At 42.9% G+C, this 22,241-nt stretch overlaps 1 protein-coding gene across 1 annotated transcript; it reads right to left on the reverse strand.

Moving 5' to 3' along the window:
* Window positions 1–12,866: 12,866 nt before the first annotated feature.
* LOC125446452 (C-C chemokine receptor type 4-like) lies at window positions 12,867–21,028 on the reverse strand. The gene is made up of 2 exons (XM_059641259.1): window positions 20,933–21,028; window positions 12,867–14,039 (listed from the first exon to the last, which is right to left on the reverse strand). Exon 2 carries the CDS (start codon window positions 13,970–13,972, stop codon window positions 12,869–12,871), a length of 1,104 nt encoding a protein of 367 aa, XP_059497242.1. The 5' UTR covers window positions 13,973–14,039; window positions 20,933–21,028; the 3' UTR covers window positions 12,867–12,868.
* Window positions 21,029–22,241: the final 1,213 nt, after the last annotated feature.

The raw sequence follows: 22,241 nt of genomic DNA on the forward strand, positions 1-22,241 counted from the left end.
ATATATAGCAAGGTAATTAAACGTCTGCAAGTGAACAAGCCAGCTTTGCAAGCAAACCAACCAGAGTAGAAGATAAAGAAGTTTGAATATGTGTATGAATAGATTCAAGAACAGCTGTTATTAGACTTTTGAACGGACTTCTCAAATGTTAATTCTGATCTCTGTCTCTACCTTCTCTGCGGCTGTAACACTATTTTGCACTGTGTTCTGCCACCCTGATGTACTTTGTATTGTATGATCTGCTTAAAGATCATGCAAAACAACACTTTCACTGTATCTCAGTACATGTGAATACATTAAATCAATCAAAGTAAAGCCAATAACTTTAGCAAATTGAGGCTTGATAGTGATTTGGTGTCAAAGCCACAGGTGATAACAGCATGCCAAATAAAAGAAAATGTATCAAGTAACGAAAACCGAAAGAACTGCAGATGCTGGAAATCAGAACCGAAAACAGAAGTGGCTGGGAAAGCTCAGCGGGTCTGGCAGCATCTGTGGAAAGAAATCAGAGCTAACATTTTGGGTCTAGTGACCCTTCCTCAGAACAGATGATAGCTAGAAAAAATTGTTTTTTTATTGCCGAAGATAGGATGAAGGGAGGAGGCTAAGGTGTAAGTGATAAGTAGATTTAGAGCCTAAAGAGAGAGAAGAACAGTTTGATAGAAAAAGTAGTGGATAACAATCAGCCTAGGAGGCTAATGCAGACTAATTGTCTAATGCAGACAATTAGTGGCTAACAATGGATAGTGTGCATTAGTGGTCCATTTGATTATGTGGCTTGGTGTGTGGGGTTTTGGGTATGGTCACAGGAGATGGTGCCTCAAGCCCTAAAATTGTTGAACTTGATATTGAATCTAGAAAGCTGCAGGGTCCCCAAATGGAAAATGAGGTGCTGTCCTTCCAGCTTGCTTCGCTGAACACTGCGACAAGCCTGAGACAGAGATGTAACCACAGAAGATGTAACATCTATCCATTTACTTCCTCCCTCCACGGTATCCAAGAGTCAAAACAAACCTCCCAGGTGAAGCAACGATTTACCCACACTTCGCTTAATTTCGTCTACTATATTCACTGCTCACAATGCGGTCTCCTCTACATTGGGCAAACAAAGTGTAGACCGGGTGACTGCTTCACAGAACACTTACACTTTGTCTGCAATAATGACCCTGAGCTTCCAGTTGCCTGCCAGTTCAACACACCATGCTGTTCCCTGGCCAACATCACAGTCTCAGGCTTGCTACAGCACTCCAGCGCAGCTCAGCATAAGCTTACTGCTTACACCTCCCACCAGCCCCCTCTTCTGCACCAAAACCAACCTTTTCCAAGCTACCACCAGGCCTGAAGAAGGGTCACTAGACCAGAAATGTTAACTCTGATTCCTCTCCGAAGATGCTGCCAGACCTGCTGAGCTTTTCCAGCAGTTTCTGTTTTTATATCAAGTAGCACATGGCTTGATGTGAAATCATGTATTTAAGGTGGCACCTGTCAGATGGGACGAAACAATGGCTACAGAAGACATTTGCTTAAGGGGGATGGAGTTTGTTGAGATCATTGTCAATTTCTTAAAACGAGGGTGATGTCTGCAAGGCTTTTATGATTTTGAAGCAAATCCTGCAGCGACAGAGAGCATAGCAGATGATCTTTAGAAGAAATCTTGAGCTAGGGTTGTGCTCTTGGTCCTTTCACTTGTGATACTTCTGAGGAGTGGGGCTGGGGGCATGGGGAGGAGAGGTTTCCGTCTGTGCTGTGGAATTTTGGATGGCACTATTTACAGCCAGCACTTCCAATCCATCAAGGTCATTTTGTCTCCTTTCCAATGAGACATTCAGGGTCGCCTTAAAACAGTTGTTCTGTTATCTTTGGGATCCTTAAGTTGTAAAAGAGGAACTGCTTTGGGAACTTATAATTTGACATGCGGACGTAGCGCTCAGACTAGAGGAACCGATACCTCATGACTATGATTGCAATGTTGAAGGAAGTGGCTTTGCTGATGGTGTTGAAATGGGTTCACCAAGTTTTCCACTTGACTTTGAGCATCCTGGGGAGACATCGTTGGTGAAAATTCTTCAGCACACGAATGTGTGTTTGACAGGTGACCCAGGTCTTATTGCCATATAGAGAGGTGGTGACAACAGCAAAGTTGTTAGATTAAACGTTTTGTCCTTGCGCAGAGATCTCTCCATTTTGGAAATGGACACAAAGACATTGAGGTGACATTACAAAGGAATGACATCAATACTGTCATTGGGACTTCTAGGAAGCACAGGTAATGAAGGTTCAGAGGTAATTCATCAAACCTGATCCTAAGATTGAGTGTCTGAACCCAAAGATTTAAGCATCAATTTCCAGGTTAATATATCACTGTACCTACCACTAATACATCTTCCATTCCTTGAATAACTACTGTTTTTATCAAGGAATTAATAAAGAGCTACTTCTGTTTATAAATAATATAGGTCTGAATTTTGCAGGTAAATTTGAATGCCTTTGAAAAGGTAACATATCCCTTCGGATATGGTCCCAGGGCACCTTTGGGAAACGGCTCGTTAGGGTTGTTCTTCTGCCCTGAGAACTATTCATGAAAAGTATACATGAATGAGCTGAAAAGTATGTCACCCAAGTGAAACCATCCAACTGTCAAGGAGCTGTCAAAACTGTTGAAGAACTCCCAAGTTGTCAAGTCACTGTCTGTACTCACAAAGGGACCTGCCCAGCTGTCAATGAGGCCCCTGGAGATTGTCAAGACATTTAAACTTTGACCAATCTAATCCTTGTAAATAAATCTGGCAAGTTATAAAAATATATCTGCTATGTTGGCTGATCCAAATCTGAGGATTCCAATTACTATCTTAGGACTACATAACTGATTTCTCAAGGGTTAATTGTCACAGTGGGGTGCCTTCCATTTCACAATTTGATTGCTAGCAAAGAGTGATTTTGGGTTCATTGATCAGCATTTTATATTACAATTATTATTACATTTGAAAATGTGCTTTTCTTTAGAACATTGACCATAGTACAGTACAGCACAGGTACAGGTTCTTCAGGGCACCATGTCTGTGCCAAGCATGATGCCATTCTAAACTAATCCCATCTGCCCACACACAGTCTGTGTCTCTCTATGCCCTGCCTGTTCATATGTCTGTCTGAGAGCCCCTTAAACTGTGCTATCACATCTGCTTCTGAAGAAGGGTCTAGGCTCGAAACATCAGCTTTCCTGCTCCTCTGATACTGCTTGGCCTGCTGTGTTTATCCAGCTCTACACCTTGTTATCTCTGCTTCTACCATCTTCCCTGATAGTGCACCTACCATGCTCTGGGTCAAAGCTTTCCTCATACATTTTCCATAAACTTCCCTCCCCCGCCTCTGTTTAAATCTACGTCCCCCAGTATGTGACATTTCCACCCTGGGAAAAAGACTACGACTCTCCACCCTGTCCATGCCTCTCATAATTTTATAGACTTTTATCAGGTTGCCCCTCAGCCTCCAACTCTCTAGTGACAATAGTCCAACTTTGTCCAACCTCTCATTATAGCTAACACATTCCATTTCCAGGTAATACCCTGGTAAACCTCTTTGTATCCTCTCCAAAGCCCCCACATCATTCCTATAGTGTGGTGACCAGAATTGCGCATATTACTCCAAATATGTCCTAGCTAAAGTCTTACACAGTTGCAACATGACTTGTCAACTTTTATCCTCAATGCCCTGACTGATGGGGCAAACATGCTGTATGCTTTCTTTACCACATTCTCCACAGATGTTGCCACTTTCAGGGAGCTATGGACTTGCACCCAAGGTCCCTTTGTATGTCGTAAGGGTCCTGCCATTTATATGATATGTTCCTCTTGGATTTGACATCCCAAAATGTATCATGTCACATTTGCCTGGAATAAACTCAATCTGCCATCTTTTTGGCCAAAATTCCAGCTGGTCTATATCATGCTGTGTCCTTTAATAACTTTCTTCACTACCTACAATTCCAACAATTTTTGTGTTGTTCTGCAAAATTACTAATGAGACCACCTACAATTTCGTCCTAACTATTTAAATATATTTTACCAAAAATAACAGAGGTCCCAGCACTGATCCTTGCAGCACTCCACTGGTCACAGACCTCCAGTTAGAAAAACATCCTTCCATAATTACACTCTCTCTTTTATGACCAAGCCGATTTTGTACCCAACTTATCAACTCGCTGTGGATTCCATGTGACTTAACCTTCTGGATCAGCCAACCGTGAAGAACCTTGTCAAATACTTTAGTAAAGTCCATGTAGACAACATCTACTCCCTACCCTCAACCGTCTTCATCACTTCCTCAAAAAACTCTTACCAAGTTGTGCAAGATAAGACCAATCCCACATAAAGCCATGATGACTATCTCTAATAAATCCATTTTCTCCAGATCTGAGTAAATCCTGTCTCTAAAAATCTTATCCTAGAATTTCCTAGATTAACACTGTTGCCGTTCTTAAACAAAGGAACAACATTAGCTGTTCTCCAATCTTCTGGGACCTTGCCTGTGGCTAGACAGGATACAAAGATTTTAGTCAAGGCCCCAGCAATCTCCTCCCTTGTCTCCCTCAGTATCCTGGGAGAAATCCAATCAGACCGTGAGGACTTATCCACCTTAATGTTTAACAAGAAACCCATCCTCCTTCTCAATATTGATGTGCCCCAGAATGTCAACATACCCCTCCCTAATTTTATCATCATCTATGTCCTTCTCCTTGGTGAATGCTAATGCAAAGTACTCATTAAGGACCTCATCCAATTCCTCTGCCATTCCCTTGTTCCCCATAATAAATTCACCCGTTTCTGTTTTCAAGGGCCCAATTTTAGTCTTACCCATTTTTTTCTTTTCACATACCGAAAAAAGCTTTTACTATCCTCCTTTATATTTTTGGCCAGTGTGCCTTCGTACCTCATTTTCTTCTCCATGTATTGCCTTTTTAGTTATCCTCTGTTGCTCTTTAAAACTTTCCCAGTCCTCCGGCTTCCCGCTCATCTTTGCTATGTTATACTTCTTTTTTATCTTTATACAGTCCTTAACTTCCCTCGTCAGCCCCTGCCTCCCTTTAGAATCTTTCTTCCTCTTTGGTATGAACTGATCCTGCACCTTCTGCATTACATCCAGAAATACCTGCCATTGTTGTTCCACTGCCATCCCTGATAGGGTATTGTACCACTGAACTTTGGCCAGCTCCTCCCTCATAGCTCCATAGTTCCCTTTGTTCAATTGCAATACTCAAATTGTAGATTAAAACTTATCATATTATGGTCACTACCTCCTAATGGCTCCTTTACTTCAAGGTCCCTGATCAAATCCGGTTCGTTGCACAACACCAGATCCAGAATTGCCTTCTCCCTGGTAGGCTCCAGTACAAGCTGTTCCAAGAATCCATCTCAGAGGCACTCCACAAACTCCCTTTCTTGGGGTCCAGTACCATCCTGATTCTCCCAGTCTACCTGCATGTTGAAATCCCCCATAACAACTGTAGTAATACCTTTGCAACAGGCCAATTTCAACTCCTGATTCAACTTACATCCTACATCCAGACTACTGTTTGGGGGCCTGTAGATAACTCCCATTAGGGTCTTTCTACCCTTAGAATTTCCTAGCTCTATCCATACTGAATCTACATCTCCTGATTCTATGTCCCCCCTCGCCATGGACTGAATATCATTTCTCACCAACACAGCCACCCCACCCCCTCTGCCCGTCAGTCTGTCCTTTCGATAGCATGTATAGCCTTGAATATTCATTTCCCAGCCCCTGTCCACTTGAAGCCACGTCTCAGTTATCCCCACAACATCGTACCTGCCAATTTCCAACTGAGCCTCAAGCTCATCCACCTTATTTCTTATGTTTTGTGCGTTCATATACAATATTTTTAATTTGTTACTCCCCTCACTCTTCTTATCAATCCCTATTTCACCTGACCATTCTGTATGAACCCTTCTTGAGTTTTCTGCTTGGTTGATTCTGTTGTCTTTCTTAACTTCTCTTATTTTCACTTTCCCTTTAACTTCATTCTTAAATTTCCAGTTTGTTCACCCGTACCCACCCCCCCCCCCCCCCACCCCACTACTTAGTTTAAACACACCTGTGTTGCAGTGGCAAACCTGCCTGCCAGAATGCTGGCCCCCCACCTATTAAGGTGCAACCCGTCCCTCTTGTATAATTTATCCTTACTGCAAAACATACTCCAGTGATCCAAGAATTAAATCCTTGTTTTCTGCACCAGTTCCTCAGCCACACATTCAAGTCCATTATCTCCCTGTTCCTACCCTCTCCAACCCGAGAAACTGGAAGCAAACCGGAAATTACCACCCTGGAAGTCCTGCTTTTCAGCCTTCTTCTGAGTTCTATGAAGTCCCGCTGCAGAATGTCCCTCCTCTTCTTCCCGACATCATTTGTGCCGACATGCACCACCACCTCTGGCTCTTCACCTTCACCCTTGAGAATTCTCTGCACTCTGTCAGTGAATCCTGACACCCGGAAGGCAACACACCATCCTCAAATCCCGCCTGTTGCTGCAGAAACCCCTTTCAGTCCCTCTCATTATGGAGTCCCCTTTTACCACAGCTCTGCATGATGTCTGCCTCCTCGGCTCTGAGTCCAAGCCAATTTTCGATTGGCAGACCTGTCTGCCTCTTGGACTGGCAGTGTCGTCTGTCTCGACACTTTCCAAGAGAGTCAACCTGTTCACGGGAGGTACTTCCCCCGGGGTCTCTTGCACTTGAATTATCTCTTCCTTCCTCATCGTCATCTCCCTTCTCTCTTCTGGTATCCTAGGTGTAATGACCTCGCTGAAGGTCCTGTCTAGAAAATTCTCGTTCTCTCGGATGAGCCTGAGGTCATCTAGCTGTTTCTTTAGTGCTGCAGCATGCTCCTTCAGAAGCTGAAAGTGTTCACACTTTCCACAGCTATAGGAGCCAGAAGCATCATCCGTGTCCCTGACCTCCCACATCATGCAAGCGGCACACTGAATCAGCTTGGCAGTCATGTCCTTCACCCTCTTCACCTCGGCATAATCTCCTCATTCAGCCTCTTCACCAAGACTCCAGAGTCAAAGACGCGTACTTCTCTTACCAGACACTTCCTTCGACCCCTTTTTTTTTGTTTTTGTCATATCCTTCATACCTGGTTGCCGTGCTGACTGGACATGTCCCTGATCTCCCACATATTGCAGCGTGAGCACTCCGGAGCTGTCATGTCACTCTGGGTGTGAACCTTATCAATTACAGACAAGGAACCAATTACACAAACTTTCCCACTGCTATCCAAATCAGATATCTCTCTGTTACTCTCTATTCCTAACAAACTATAAACCACGGAAGTTAACATTTTACATTCTGTCTCCCTACTGACGCTACTTATTCGGTCTCTAGGCCCGGGCCCCTGAATGGCTGAGCTGATTAGCGCTGAGTCATGATGTCACCTCTGCCTTCGGATTCAGTTCTGCTCCTAGCATCACTGCCGCGATGCAGCTCAATCCAGGCCCCTGTTCCTCAAAGTTTAACCTGGAAGTTTCTGCTGCTGTTCACCACCAGGTCGGCTTTGTCATGCTCCCGCCTCCGCTCTGACTGAACTCTTAAGGAGTTTTTGGAATTGAAGGAATTTAAATGTAGTCAATGAATGAAACTGTTGCTCAATACAGTGCAATAGAGACCATTTAACAGAATCGTATTCTTTCACACCTCCACATGGCTGCTGAGGCTAGCTAGTGGTGGATGCTAGTGAGTTAATACAGTCAATGAAAGAAAAAAGAACTTGGTGTATCAGGACATGGTTTTGCCTCAGTTGGTACTGTGTTAAAATAGGGGCTATTAAGAACAATGAAGGACATACGGAGAGGCAGAGGTTGACAGTGAGGATGTAAAAGTTTATGGGAGGTTGGTAGAGGAACACAGTCTGGTATTGGGAGGGTTATGGTGCATAGGTAGAGAGTATGAAATGGCATGGACGGGGCATGGGGATTACCGGTAAGACAGTGATGTGGTCTGGAGAGTCACTTTTGGCTTGATTCTTTCCTATTAATCTTTGTAAATGCTGATGCATAGACACAAGCCACATCTACTCCCAAAAGCCTACGCACTTGCTCTGGCCTTGATTTCCTGGGTTTGGTTTTCTGGGAATTGTCCTGCCTCTGCATTTTCAACCCATGACTGAAAATCCAGGCCAATACATTTACTCCTTATTGTTCATCTGTTTACAATCAATATAGGTCAAAATCTAACAGATATATCTCAATAAAATTTGGTGTATTGTTCGAAAATGACTCAAGGAATTACTGTTTTTTTTGCAAAGGTGAAGACCTGGATCCTGAAATTTCTTAAAGGATCTGTTAACATTGGGAGATAAATACATTGATTTTCTTTTTGTTTAAGGACATGGTCCATTGTTTCATTTAGTATGTTGGTGGTGGTTTTAGAATATTGTGAATTGACTATGACAGAATTTGCCACAGTGGTTAAATAGTGAGCAGAGTTTTCTGAGCAGATTTGTCTGAAGCTTCAGTGAAATGAAATCTCTTAATGTTTCTTACATTGTGATTATAAAACATGAACCAGGCAGGGAAAGGTCAGAAGAAACGGTAGCTTGTTAGATGTATTTACTCTATTAAGCTCCCTCTTCACTTGTATTGGTCAATATTTCCACAAATGTCCACATGATTCAAGTTACACAAAACACAGGTTTATCTGCCCACTACATCCCTGCTAATGATCCAGCTCCAAATAGTTTTTTTGGGAAGCAGTTCTGGATTTCCACCACTCTTCATGTGAGGAAATGCATTTTGGCAACGCCCTTGAAAGGCCTCACTTTAATTATAGATGTATGTCCTCTTGTTTTCGATTTTACCACTAGCAAAAAATATCTACTGAAAACCCCTCCATTAGGGGATGCCCTAACTTCCTATACTCAGGAGAATAGAAACTAATTGATAACAGTTTATCCTGATAATGATCTCTTTCAGCTCCAGTGTGATCTGATGAATGTACACCACACTCTCTCTTAGGCCATTGTATCCTTCTAGACTGATGTTTTTTAAAATGTAGATTTCCAGAAGCCATTGCACAAGGCTTTAGACAAAACAGCATTAGGAAAAATGAAAGCTCATCAAATTCAAGCAACCTTTATTAGTTTCGATGAGGAACTTGTGAGACAGAATACTAATTACGAGTTGTTCTGACTGAGATGGGTGCAGTACCATGGGACATGACAACCAGCAATCTTACTAAACACCTGTGCTCCACAACCGCCTGCGCTTTTAGTCAAATTGTTCCAGTACAAACAGAGCATTGGCAACTGCCTAACAATGAGGGAAATTATCCAGGTATGACCTGTCAACAAAAACAGGACAAATCATGAAGAGTCTAGGCCCAAAACGCCAGCTTTTGAGCTCCTAAGATGCTGCTTAGCCTGCTGTATTTATCTAGCTCCACACTTTGTTATCTCAAATCCAAACTGACTGATTATCGTCCCATCCACGAGTGTACACTCAACGTCAGTAAACTTTTTATTATCTGGTACCTATGGGACTGCAAGTGTACCAGTTGATCAAATATTCTGATATTCTGCAGGTATTCAATATTCAATGTAAAAGCACACGCTAAGTAATAGAAACATACATATCACTTTTATACTTTATTTACAGCATGAATCACTCAAATAATAATGCAACTTCTCCTTAAATAAAACTTACCAGCAGAGACCCTTCTTACTCGCTCCATCAACGACTACTCGGACACTGCAGTAGATCATGATATTTGAGAAGAAATTGACTGGAAATTGAATCAATTGTTAATATTTCACATGGCTGTTCAATTGAATGACAAGTATATTTACACAGAGGTCAACAAAATAACGTTGCAGTTTTTGCCAGGGCCTCTTGATGCCACACTCAAAGAAATGCTGCTTTGATGGCAAGGGCAGCTCTCCTCATTTCCTTCCTTGAGTTCTTTTCTCCATGATTAAAACCAAGCTTATAATAAGGTCAGGACCTGAGTGGACCCAAACTGGGTGTCAGTGAGCAGGTGATTGATGGGTACGTGCTGCTTGATAACACTGACCAAAACATCACTGATGCAACAAATATAACTCAGTGTGGAGCTGGAAGAGCTGAAGAAGGGTCCCCACCTGAAACGTCAACTTTCCTGCTCCTCTGATGCTGCATGGCCTGCTGTGTTCCTCCAGCCCCACATTGTGTTATCTCAGACTCCAGCATCTGCAGTTCTTACTATCTGTTGCGCAGCAAATTTTGTTGACTTTGTTTTAACCTGTATCTCACGAACCAGTATGTTTTGATAAGAAACGCAAAAATACCTCAAAAGCTGCAAATTTACTTTATTGACTTCAGTATAAATATATTTGTTGTTCAATTGAATGGCCGCATGAAATATTAACAGTTGATTCAATTTCAAGTCAATTTCTTCTCAAACCTGTAACTGGTGTCTACTCAGAAATTTTTGTGCTCTTTTAACACCTTACAGTCTTCTATATTTTCAGGTATGCTTGTTACTAAAGTGCAGCAAATTCATTTTTGAGAAGGGTCTAGGCCGGAAACATCAGCTATCCTGCTCCTCTGATGCTGCTTGGCCTGCTGTGTTCATCCAGCTCCACACCTTGTTATCTTAGCCAAGTGTGTCTGACTTGTGTCAACAGTATGGGGTTTGAGCCTTGAGGTGGCTGAGATCGATTTGGAACCTCTGGTGGAGGTTGTGAGCCAGACCTCCTTTCAGATGGGGAACTGAAGAAGTAGCGACTTTGCCAGAATTACAAGCTTTATAGATATTTTCAAACAATCTGTACAAGTGTGTTATGACACACCTCTGAAACAGGAGGGATTTGGATTTCTGGCTCAGAGGCAGGGATACTACAAGCATAACTGGGGCCCTCTATTGAGTTTGACATGCTCAACCATCATTGGTGTGTTGAACCTTGGTTACTATCTATTAGTAAAAGCTGCTGAAATCCATCAAAACATCTGTCAGTTATGCAGATATGTACCTGTCTAGCCTTGCAGATCCCTGTCTTTACAAAGTCTTTCTCACTTCTTGCATTCCTTCTGTGATTTTCATTTCACATTATTGTCCAGTTCTGAATCAATTTTCAGATAATTATTTTATTACATTCCATCTTACATACGTCATTTAATAAAATGATTTACATTGATGTAATAATTTCAGACATCTAAGACAACAGAAGCAGTGAGATATCCCACAGTGAGTGCCAACATGCATCAGACTCATACTCAAGACTATCCAGTGTAAAATGCAAACGAACACGCTAACCTGTAACTGGTGTCTACTCAGAAATTTCTGTGCTCTTTTAACACCTTACAGTCTTCTATATTTTCAGGTATGCTTGTTACTAAAGTGCAGCAAATTCATTTTTGTACTCCGTGTACTTTTCACGCAAAGTTTGAAACATTAAGTGCACATAATAGAAATCCAAGTTACAAAAATGCTTAAAAAGATCTGTCTGTGCTAACTTATTAGGAAAAGTTTGCATTATGAGAATGCTATCATCTGACAGACCCATCCAGATGGGGGTGGGATAGCCAGGCCACCCATTCGAGAGAGGGCACAATTTTCAGGCTGACCTATTATGTGAAGAGAGGGCTGGCCCATTTTGATAATTGGGAGATTGTCAGACCCACTCTTTCTGAGGAGGGTGGAACTGTCAGATGAGCACATTCTGGTCAATGTGGGATTGTTTTTTCCTAAAAATATACTTTATTCATAAAGAATGGAAAAAAATAACAAAACATTTTTACTTGAACAATATAGAATTTACAACAAAATCCAAGTTGTCCTAGTTCTGCATGTTCCAATCAGTACAATGTAATAGTCTCAATATTTACAAGATACATTACATGTCAATTACACAGTCCAAGGGCAATTGGAAATTACAGAAAGTTTACAGACATTTTTTTCTCTATACATGCTCCACCCTGAGGAGACTCAATACGTTTTCAATACTTTTGATTCACAATGTACATTCTTTGTAAGGTACAGCACCCAAGGTATTCTACAGGTTCAACTCCTAAATGTGCTCTGTCTGAAAGGCCATAGACAGCAATCTTTCCCCATTGGACTGCTTCAGTATCTGAGGAGTCACAAAAATGATGTCAAACAATCATTGCCTTTTGATGGAGGGAAGCCATTGATGAAGCATTAACCTGTCCATGAAGGACTAGTGGCACAGCACAGAGCAATGAACTGGAGCTATCTGCAAAAATGTGGCTAGATTCATTCATCACAACATCAGGGATGGTTTGAATCACGATTTGGAGCATTTTGCAGCTGGTCCATCAAGGGAGCATCACGCCCACCTGGCCAGCCTTTGTTTGACCGCAGCTGTTCATTCACCTAATTTCTGGCTCACGACCCTGTCCCTCGGTACTAATTTCCCAACAGCTTCAGGTAATCCGACCTGACAGCGAAGGGAACAGAAGATCAGTCAGATCAGAGAGCCATGGTTTAGCCTGAATATGTGCAATTGGTAGGCTGACCCATTCTACACAGGGTGGGGTTGTCAGACTGACCCATTGTGGAGTTTGGGGCAGGATGGAGTGTTGTCAGACTGACTCATTCAGGGAAGGGTGGGATTGTTGGGCTGATCCATTCTGGGAAGGATGGGGTTATCAGACTGACGCACTTGGAGACAGGATTGTCAACACATCTCAGGGACGGCCCGGGGGCATTCTGTCACGCAGACACTCTGACTTTGTCCCTTCCTGAAGCAGATGGCTGAGGGTCGGGGTGGGGGGGTGGGGGCAGGGGAAGAGTCTCTGAACAGCCCACCCCTCCCCTCAGTGGATTATTAGACTTTAGTTCCAGATTTTTGGGCCTACATTTCAAGATCCGATTGAAGCCAGGGGCAGGTCAATGTCTGAGCAGTTCCGGGAGTTGACTTGTTTGGTGCTGGTGCTTGTGGTGGTACTGAGTTCTCTGCAGATTTTCAGGTGGGGGAAACATATTTTCAACAGCCTGATTAAATGGTTCCTGAATTTTGTTCCCACAAAAGCATAAAAGAACGGGTTGAGACAGCAGTGGCAATAGGCCAGGTCCCGGGAAATGTAAAGCGCATATATCAGGCGGTTTCTCGTCTCACAGGATTCGAACGCTGGGACTTCCAATTCTACCAAAGAGAACAGGAAGATGACCACATTGTAAGGTGTCCAGCACACAAAGAACACCACCACAATACAGAAGATAACTTTCACTGTTTTGTGCTTCTTCCTGGCTTTACACCTAATGACAGTGTTGAGAATTCTCCAGTAACAGAACACAATTACAACTAAGGGAATGAAGAAGAACAAGATGTTTTGCTGGTAACACCCTAACAGTTGCCATATTTGAGTACTTTCTGGTGGATAGTTACTGAAACAGTATAGTCTTTCCTCCTCATAACCCGTAATATCAGAGAAGATCATCTCAGGGATTGTTGCAGAGATACTAATTCCCCAAATGACTAAGCTGGCTGTCACAGCGTAGGAGACCTTCCTGATTCTGACGGCAAACAGAGAGTGAACCACTGCAACGTATCGGTCAATGGTCATCAGCACAAGCAGCATGATCCCACTGTAGTAGCCAATGAAGAAAATTGAACTCATTATTTTGCACATGGCCTTGCCAAAGATCCATCCGTGTGTGTGATCGACAGCCCAGAAAGGGAGCGAGAAGGCGAAGAGTAAATCGGAGGTGATCAGATTTAGAATGAATATGTCCGTCACAGTCAGCCTCAGCCTTTCATATCTCACCAGGACCCACAAAACTAGAGCATTTCCAATCAGGCTGAAAATGAAGGTGAGGCTGAACAAGACTGGCGTAAACATGGCTCCAAATAAAGTAACTTGAGGATTCTCGCATAAATGAACAAACTGGCTATAATCTGGCGTTATGTTAAATTGATCATAGTCATTGTAATAATCTGAATAATTTGAAACATACTGTTCCATGGTGTGTTTTCTGTAATCTTAACGCAGAGGATATTCTGGTCTGCACTGTAGTGGTTGGCACAATAAACTATGGAGAGAAAAAAAGTAAAGATTTACATTTAACACACTTTAAAGCAACACAATCAAGAAGAAAGTTAAAGGTTATTTCATCATAGGACCTTTGCCTTGTTGTTAGTTTGAAGAAGTACAGGAGCTGCACTGGTGTTGGGCAAGCCCCTTTGTTCTACTCTGATTGGATGTTCTGTGAAAGTAGAAGTGAAGGCTGTGCTCCTTCATTGTGGTTTAACTGGAAGCTTGGCATTTATTGAAACTCCCTTTACATTTTGATACATTTCCTCTCGTCATACCCAGCAGTAAGAGTCATCCCTGTAGCCCGTGAGTGTGCATCTACACACATAATATAGTATTTGATGGAAAGACAACTGCAGTGACTGTATAGTTGGCAAAGATCTACAAGAGTTAGTTTTACTTTGGTGCAGAAGGTGAAGGTGTTGCCCACTAACTGAATGAAGTCAATAATCCATGGGGCATTGGGTTCTGCAACATGAAGCACTGAATATTACACTTGGCGCTTGGGATTTGATTGATTGATTGATTGATTTATTGTCATGTGTACTGAGCCTTTGTTTACGAGCATACAGGCAGATCACTGTAAGTGAGGAGGTACAGGTCGAAGAGACTGAGCCAGAGCCATACAGGTTACATTGCACAAGGTGCGCGCTCGGTGGGATCAATGTTAACGAGATCAGCGTTATTTGAGGCTAGACAATCCATTCATCGTCTAAGAATAAGAAAGAAGCAGTCCCTGAACCTGCTGCTGCATTTGTTCAGGCTTCTCCATCTTTTGCCTGACAGAAGTGGTTGTAGGAGATCATTACTGGGGTGCAGTCTGTCTTTGATGATGTTGTCAGTCTTTCTGCAGCAGCGAGCATCTAAATAGAGTCCATGGATGGAAGGTTGGTTTCTGTGATGGTCTAGGCTGTGCACACCATCTTCTGTAGTTTCTCATGGTCCTGGGCAGAGCTAAATGAGTTATCTCGCAGTTGTGATGCGTGATTAACCCAGAGTTGTTCATTTAGCTACAGCTGACACCTTATCTTTGTACTGTCTGCTGTTTTGCATGATGGATGCCCTGCTCAGTGGTTGTACAGACCAGGAGGGGGAAGGTCTTGATTTCACAAGTGGACTCTGTTTCTTAAAGGCAGCGGCCCTGTTTGAGTGGGAGACACAAGGTGAATCCAGTGTGAATTGCATCTGAACTTACACTTTGTTGAAGAGCCAAACGTGCAAGTGAGCAAGCACCTCATGCACAAGCAACCTCGATCATAGAACAGTTATGGGACAGAAGAAGGCCATTGAGCCCATCATGCCTGCTCTCTTTGTGAGCATCATGAGTTAATGCTAATTTCCTGCCCTTTCCCAATAACCTTGCATCTTCTTTCTGTTTAAATAATTATCTAATGACCTCTTGAATGCCCTGAATGAACCTGCTTCCACCATGGTGTGAGGCACTACCTTCCAGACCCGGACCACTCATTGCCTGAAAATGCTTCCTCTTACATCGCACTTACTTCTTTTACAAATCACTTCAAATCTGTGTCCTTCCATTCTTTATCTGTTTTTGAATAGGGTCAGTGTCTCCCTTTTTTACGTTGACAAGACCACCCAGGATTCTGAAAACTTCAATCAAAAATCCACTTAGCTTCTGCTGTCCAGGTCAGATAGCCCCAACTCATTGCCAATCATTCCATCTTTCTGACTCATCCTGGAACTACACCCATCAGCTTCTTCTGCACTTTTCTCCAATGCATGCATCTCCTTCCTAAAATGTGGTCCCAGAACTGCCCAAAGATAAGGTTTAACCAGTACATCATACAACTCCACCACAACCTCTCTGTTCTTGTACTTTGTCACTATTGATAAAGTATAGAACACTTGAGGCAGAGAAAAGGGAAATATTTACCTTCAATAAAAACAGAAATTGTTTTGGAGAAACTCAGCAAGTCTGGCAGCACCTGTGGAGAGAAGTCCACTATGACTCTTCTGTGGAATTACTATATTGTCATCTCGCCATACTCAGTATAGCTGAAGCATTAATTCCCTACTTTTCTATCCAGTTCCCTGGCGATCAATTATGACATTCTACTAGCTTTCCTAATTACTTGCAGTACATAGAACATAGAACATAGAACAGTACAGCACAGAACAGGCCCTTCAGCCCACAATGTTGTGCCGACCATTGATCCTCATGGATGCACCCTCAAATTTCTGTGACCATATGCATGTCCAGCAGTCTCTTAAATGACCCCAATGACCTTGCTTCCACAACTGCTGCTGGCAACGCATTCCATGCTCTCACAACTCTCTGCGTAAAGAACCTGCCTCTGACATCCCCTCTATACTTTCCACCAACCAGCTTAAAACTATGACCCCTCGTGCTAGCCATTTCTGCCCTGGGAAATAGTCTCTGGCTATCGACTCTATCTATGCCTCTCATTATCTTGTATACCTCAATTAGGTCCCCTCTCCTCCTCCTTTTCTCCAATGAAAAGAGACCGAGCTCAGTCAACCTCTCTTCATAAGATAAGCCCTCCAGTCCAGGCAGCATCCTGGTAAACCTCCTCTGAACCCTCTCCAAAGCATCCACATCTTTCCTATAATAGGGCGCCCAGAACTGGACGCAGTATTCCAAGTGCGGTCTAACCAAAGTTTTATAGAGCTGCAACAAGATCTCACGACTCTTAAACTCAATCCCCCTGTTAATGAAAGCCAAAACACCATATGCTTTCTTAACAACCCTGTCCACTTGGGTGGCCATTTTAAGGGATCTATGTATCTGCACACCAAGATCCCTCTGTTCCTCCACGCTGCCAAGAATCCTATCCTTAATCCTGTACTCAGCTTTCAAATTCGACCTTCCAAAATGCATCACCTCGCATTTATCCAGGTTGAACTCCATCTGCCACCTCTCAGCCCATCTCTGCATCCTGTCAATGTCCCGCTGCAGCCTACAACAGCCCTCTACACTGTCAACGACACCTCCGACCTTTGTGTCGTCTGCAAACTTGCTGACCCATCCTTCAATTCCCTCGTCCAAGTCATTAATAAAAATTACAAACAGTAGAGGCCCAAGGACAGAGCCCTGTGGAACCCCACTCACCACTGACTTCCAGGCAGAATATTTTCCTTCTACTACCACACGCTGTCTTCTGTTGGCCAGCCAATTCTGTATCCAAGCAGCTAAGTTCCCCTGTATCCCATTCCTCCTGACCTTCTGAATGAGCCTTCCATGGGGAACCTTATCAAATGCCTTACTGAAGTCCATATACACCACATCCACAGCTCGACCCTCATCAACCTTACTAGTCACATCCTCAAAAAACTCGATAAGGTTTGTAAGGCATGACCTACCCCTCACAAAGCCGTGTTGACTGTATTTGATCAAGCCATGCTCTTCCAGATGGTCATAAATCTTATCCCTCAGAATCCTTTCTAACACCTTGCAGACGACAGACGTGAGACTTACCGGTCTATAATTGCCGGGGATTTCCCTATTTCCTTTCTTGAAGAGAGGAATTACATTTGCCTCTCTCCAGTCCTCAGGTACGACTCCAGTGGAGAGCGAGGATGCAAAGATCTTCGCAAGTGGCGAAGCAATTGCATTTCTCGCTTCCCAAAGCAGCCGAGGACAAATCTGATCCGGGCCTGGCGACTTGTCAATCTTAATGTTTGACAAAATTTTCAGTACATCAGCTTCCTCTATCTCTATCCATTCCAGCATGCACACCTGCTCTTCAAAGGTTTCATTCACTACACAGTTCGTTTCTTTCGTAAAGACAGAAGCAAAAAACTCATTTAGGGCTTCCCCTACCTCCTCAGGCTCCACACACAAGTTCCCTATGCTATCCCTGATCGGCCCTACTCTTTCTTTGACCATTCTCTTATTCCTCACGTAAGTGTAAAATGCCTTTGTGTTTTCCCGGATTCCTTCTGCCAAGCCTTTCTCGTGCCCCCTCCTGGCTCTCCTCAGACCATTTTTGAGCTCCTTCCTTGCCTGCATGTAATCCTCTCTAGCTGAACTTGACCCTAGCTTCCTCCACCTTATGTAAGCTACCTTCTTCCTTTTCACTAGAAGCTCCACCGCTCTCGTCATCCAAGGTTCCTTTATCTTACCCCTTCTTGCCTGTCTCAGAGGGACATATTTACTCATCACTCCCAACAACTGTTCCTTAAACCATCTCCACCTGCATTCTAAATTTTTGTGACTTGTGCAGGAGTACACCCGGCATGACCCCTTGAAGCTACGGGTCTGCTGACATGACATTCTGCAAACAGCAATTTGCATACTGATGTGAATCATGGCATTGGCCCGTGGTTCCAGCAGTTTCTGCCTGGCACAGAAGAGAAAACATTAGCGGTGATACCCAGATCTCTGTAGCTGAGAGCTATGCAATACCTTAGCATTTGGATAATATGCGTCTTTCATTTGTCCTGCCAAAATGGACAGTTTCAAATTTACCCCATTATACTTTATATTTGCTCACTCACTAAACCTGGTGGCATCTTTTTTGCAATCTCTTCACAACATAGTTTCCCATCTCCCCTCCTTATCTGCCCACAGATGTTGTCAGACCTGCTGAGTTTCTACAGCACTTTGTGTTCTTATTTCAGATCTCTAGGATCTACTTTACTTTTATAAAGTCATACAGTCATATAGCACAGAAACAGACCCTTAGGTCCACCCAGTTCATGACGAACATAATCCCAAACCAAACTAGACCCATCTGCCTGCTCATCATCCATATTCATCCAAACCTTTTCCATTCATGTAATTATCCAAAAATCTTTTTAATGTTGCAATTCTGCCCACTTTCACTACTTCCTCACAAAGTTCATTCCACATGAGAACCAACCTCCGTGTAAAAAATTTGCCTTGTAATTATTTTTTAAATCTCTCTCCTCTCACCTTAAAAATGTGCCCCCGAGTCGTAAAATTCCACCATCCAGGAAAAAGACACCTACCATTAACTCTATCTATACCCCTCATGGTTATATCAACTTCTATAAGGTCACTTCTCAACCTCCCATGATCTGGTGAAAAAAGTCCCAGCCTATCCAGCCTTTCTTTATAACTCAAACCTTCCATATCTTGCAACATCCTGATAAATCTATTTTGAACCCTCTCCAGCTTAGTATTTACCTTCCTTTAACTGGGGGACAGGAACTGGACACAGTGTTCAGAAGAGGCTTCACCAATGTCCAGTACAACATCATCATGACTTCCCAACTCCTATAATCAAAGGATTTAGCAATGAAGGCAAGTGTGTTATATGCCTTTTTGACCACCCTGTCTATATGTGATGGGAACTGCAAAGAATTATGTACTTGCACCCCTAGATACCTTTGATCTACAACAATACCAAAAGCACTACCATTAATTGCATATGTCCCTGCTTGTAGTACTGAAATGCAATACCTCATATATATCCAGATTGAACTCCATCTGCCATTTTTCACCTCATTGACCCATTTGATCAAGACCCCTTTGTAATCTTAAATAAACTTCTTCACTGTCTACAATGCCACCAATTTTGTTGCCATCTACAAACTTACTTAAGCATGCCTTCTATATTCTCTTCCAAATCATTTCTAAAAATAACGAGCAAAAAGAGACCCCAGTGGAACACCTGCTGGTGACAGGTCTCCTGTCCGAAAAGCAGCCCTCCACCATTACTCTCTGTCTCCTGCCGTTAAGCCAATTATGTATCAAATTGGCAAACTCACCCTGAATCCCATGTGACCTACTTTACTAACTGGTCAACCACGGAAACCTTGTTGAAGGCTTTACTGAAGTCCAAGCAAACAGCATCTACTGCTCTGCTCTGCTCTCATCTATTCTTTTGGTAACTTGCACAAAAAAACTCAGTTATTTGAAGCACATTCTTTAAGTACAGGAAGGCAGAAGGCTCTTGTGCAGACTGGTCTCAAGATGACAGTAGATAAATATATATCTTGCAGAACATAATTAGTATATTATCATAAAATGTAAATGGGGGATATGCTAAAACACATCGAAAGACTCTGATATGAAAAGTATAAAGAGCTTTCTCAGATCAGTGATTCATTTACTGGAAAGATAAAACTGGTAGGGGGGTTTGAATAGTTATCTTACAGAGTGTGGCAGTAAGACTGTTTGGTGCAACTTCGAGCTGAAAATTCAAAGCTATTTATAGAGCAACACTAGACTTTTAACTTTGTTCGCACGTTAAAGTTTAAGGTGGTTGCTTTGATACTTTAGTTATGACATCATTGATGATTATTTTTCAATTTTCTCCATCAGTACATTCATCTCCTGAGAAAGTTACTGACTTAGTTGTTCTCCTTGACCAACTGGACATTATTCATGTCTAAACCTTGAAAATGGAGTTCGGTAGAATATATAATTACGCAGGGCATTTATCCAGGACATGAAATAAATGGGCTCTGAGCCGATGACTGTGAGTTTGTCTTCACCATTGACCTTTTATTCTTCTGACAACTTACAAACTCTTGCCCCAGTTGAGGCCATTAATTGACTGCTTAAGGCCACTTCACAGCCTGCTTCAAATTTGTGGTGAGGTGAGGGGCAGAAGGGTCTTGGCCCGAAATGTCAAGCTTTCCTGCTCCTATGATGTTGCTTGACCTGTTGGGTTCATCCAGCTCTACACCTGGTTATCTGAGGGCTAGTTAAGCCTATTTGTGTCTTGGATGTGATAGGGGGTGGTACCACCCTCACTAGATGACTTCACCCTCATTGTGGGTGGATGCCGGGGAGTAGTTCAATTCAGCTTGGAATGGCTATCACTGGAATGATCTGGATAGAGACTGGAACATGGTCCATAGAAACTAATCTGGCAGACAACCGGGAACAGGCAGTGACCATTAAGTTAGAACTACTAAATGGTAAATTTAAAGACTGACCTTAGAAGATTCTTCCTTGCGCAGAATGTTGATAGACAAACAAAGATGACCTGATCGGTTCTCTCGCCTGCAAGGATTCTGATCTTTCAAGAGTTGTCCGGAACTGAAACAGTGTATTCTGAAGGCAGCTGTCAGCTTGTTCAGATCTGAGTCATTCTGATCGGTGTCACTGACGTATCCTGTGTCATTTCTCATTTGCTTTTGTCAACTGGAAAAGTTTATTTCTCAATTTACACTGGCATTTCTGCCTACGTCAGCATTTTTTGCTCAATCCTGGTTTCCCCTGAGAAGGTGGTGGTGAGCTGCCTTGTTGAACTGCTGGAGTCCTCCTGCTGTAGGGAGACCCACAATGCTATTAGGAAGAGTGTTCCAGGATTTTGATCCAGGGACAGTGAAGGAACAGTGATTTATTTCCAAGTCATGATGATGAGTGTCTTGGAGGGGAAATTGCAGGGGGTTGTGTTCCCATTTTCACCTTGACCTTGGCCTTCTAGTTGGTAGTGATTTTGGGATTAGAAGATGTTGTCTAAGGATCTTTAATGAATTTCTGCAGTGAACCTTGTAGATGGTACACAATATTGTGAATAAACTTTGGTGGATGGAGTGGATGCTTGAGGATTTAGTGCCAGTCAAGCGGACTGTTTTATCCTGGATGACGTCAAGTTTTTTGAATGTTGTTGGAGCTGCACCCATCCAGGCCAAGTTGAAGTATACCATCACACTCCTGACTTGTGCGTTGTAAATGATGGACAGGTTCAGGAGTCAGAGATAATTACTTGCTGCAGGATTCCCAACTTCTGATCTGCTTTTGCAGCCACTGTGTTTATGTGGCGAGCTCAGTTCAAATTGTTATCAAAAGTGACACCCAGGATGTTGAAGCAGGGGATTAAGTGATGATAACATCATTAAATATCAAGTAGAAATTATTTGACTGCCTCCAGCTGGAGATGGTCATTGCCTGGTACTTGTGTGGCATGAATGTAACTTGTCACTTGTCAGCTCAAACCTGGATATTGTCCAAGTCTCGTTACATTTGAACATGGACTGCTTCAGTAGCTGAAGAGTCTCAAATGATGTTGAACATTGTGCAAACATCGATAAACACCTCCACTTCTGAGATATGATGGAAGGAAGGATATTGATGAAGCAGGTTTGGCCTAGGACATTACCCAGAGGAAGTCCTGCAGAGATGCTCATTACCCTGATGTCAAACAACCACAACCAGTTCCCTCCCCCCATCCCCCTCTCTGATGAAGGGTCTAGGCCCGAAACGTCAGCTTTTGTGCTCCTGAGATGCTGCTTGGCCTGC

The sequence above is a fragment of the Stegostoma tigrinum genome, chromosome 2 (assembly GCF_030684315.1).
Source record: "Stegostoma tigrinum isolate sSteTig4 chromosome 2, sSteTig4.hap1, whole genome shotgun sequence".
NCBI lineage: Eukaryota > Metazoa > Chordata > Chondrichthyes > Orectolobiformes > Stegostomatidae > Stegostoma > Stegostoma tigrinum.

What these genes read in the sequence shown, in the direction of transcription:
- LOC125446452 (XM_059641259.1), bottom strand. Translation starts at nt 13,972, where the DNA reads ATGGAACAGTATGTTTCAAATTATTCAGATTATTACAATGACTATGAT.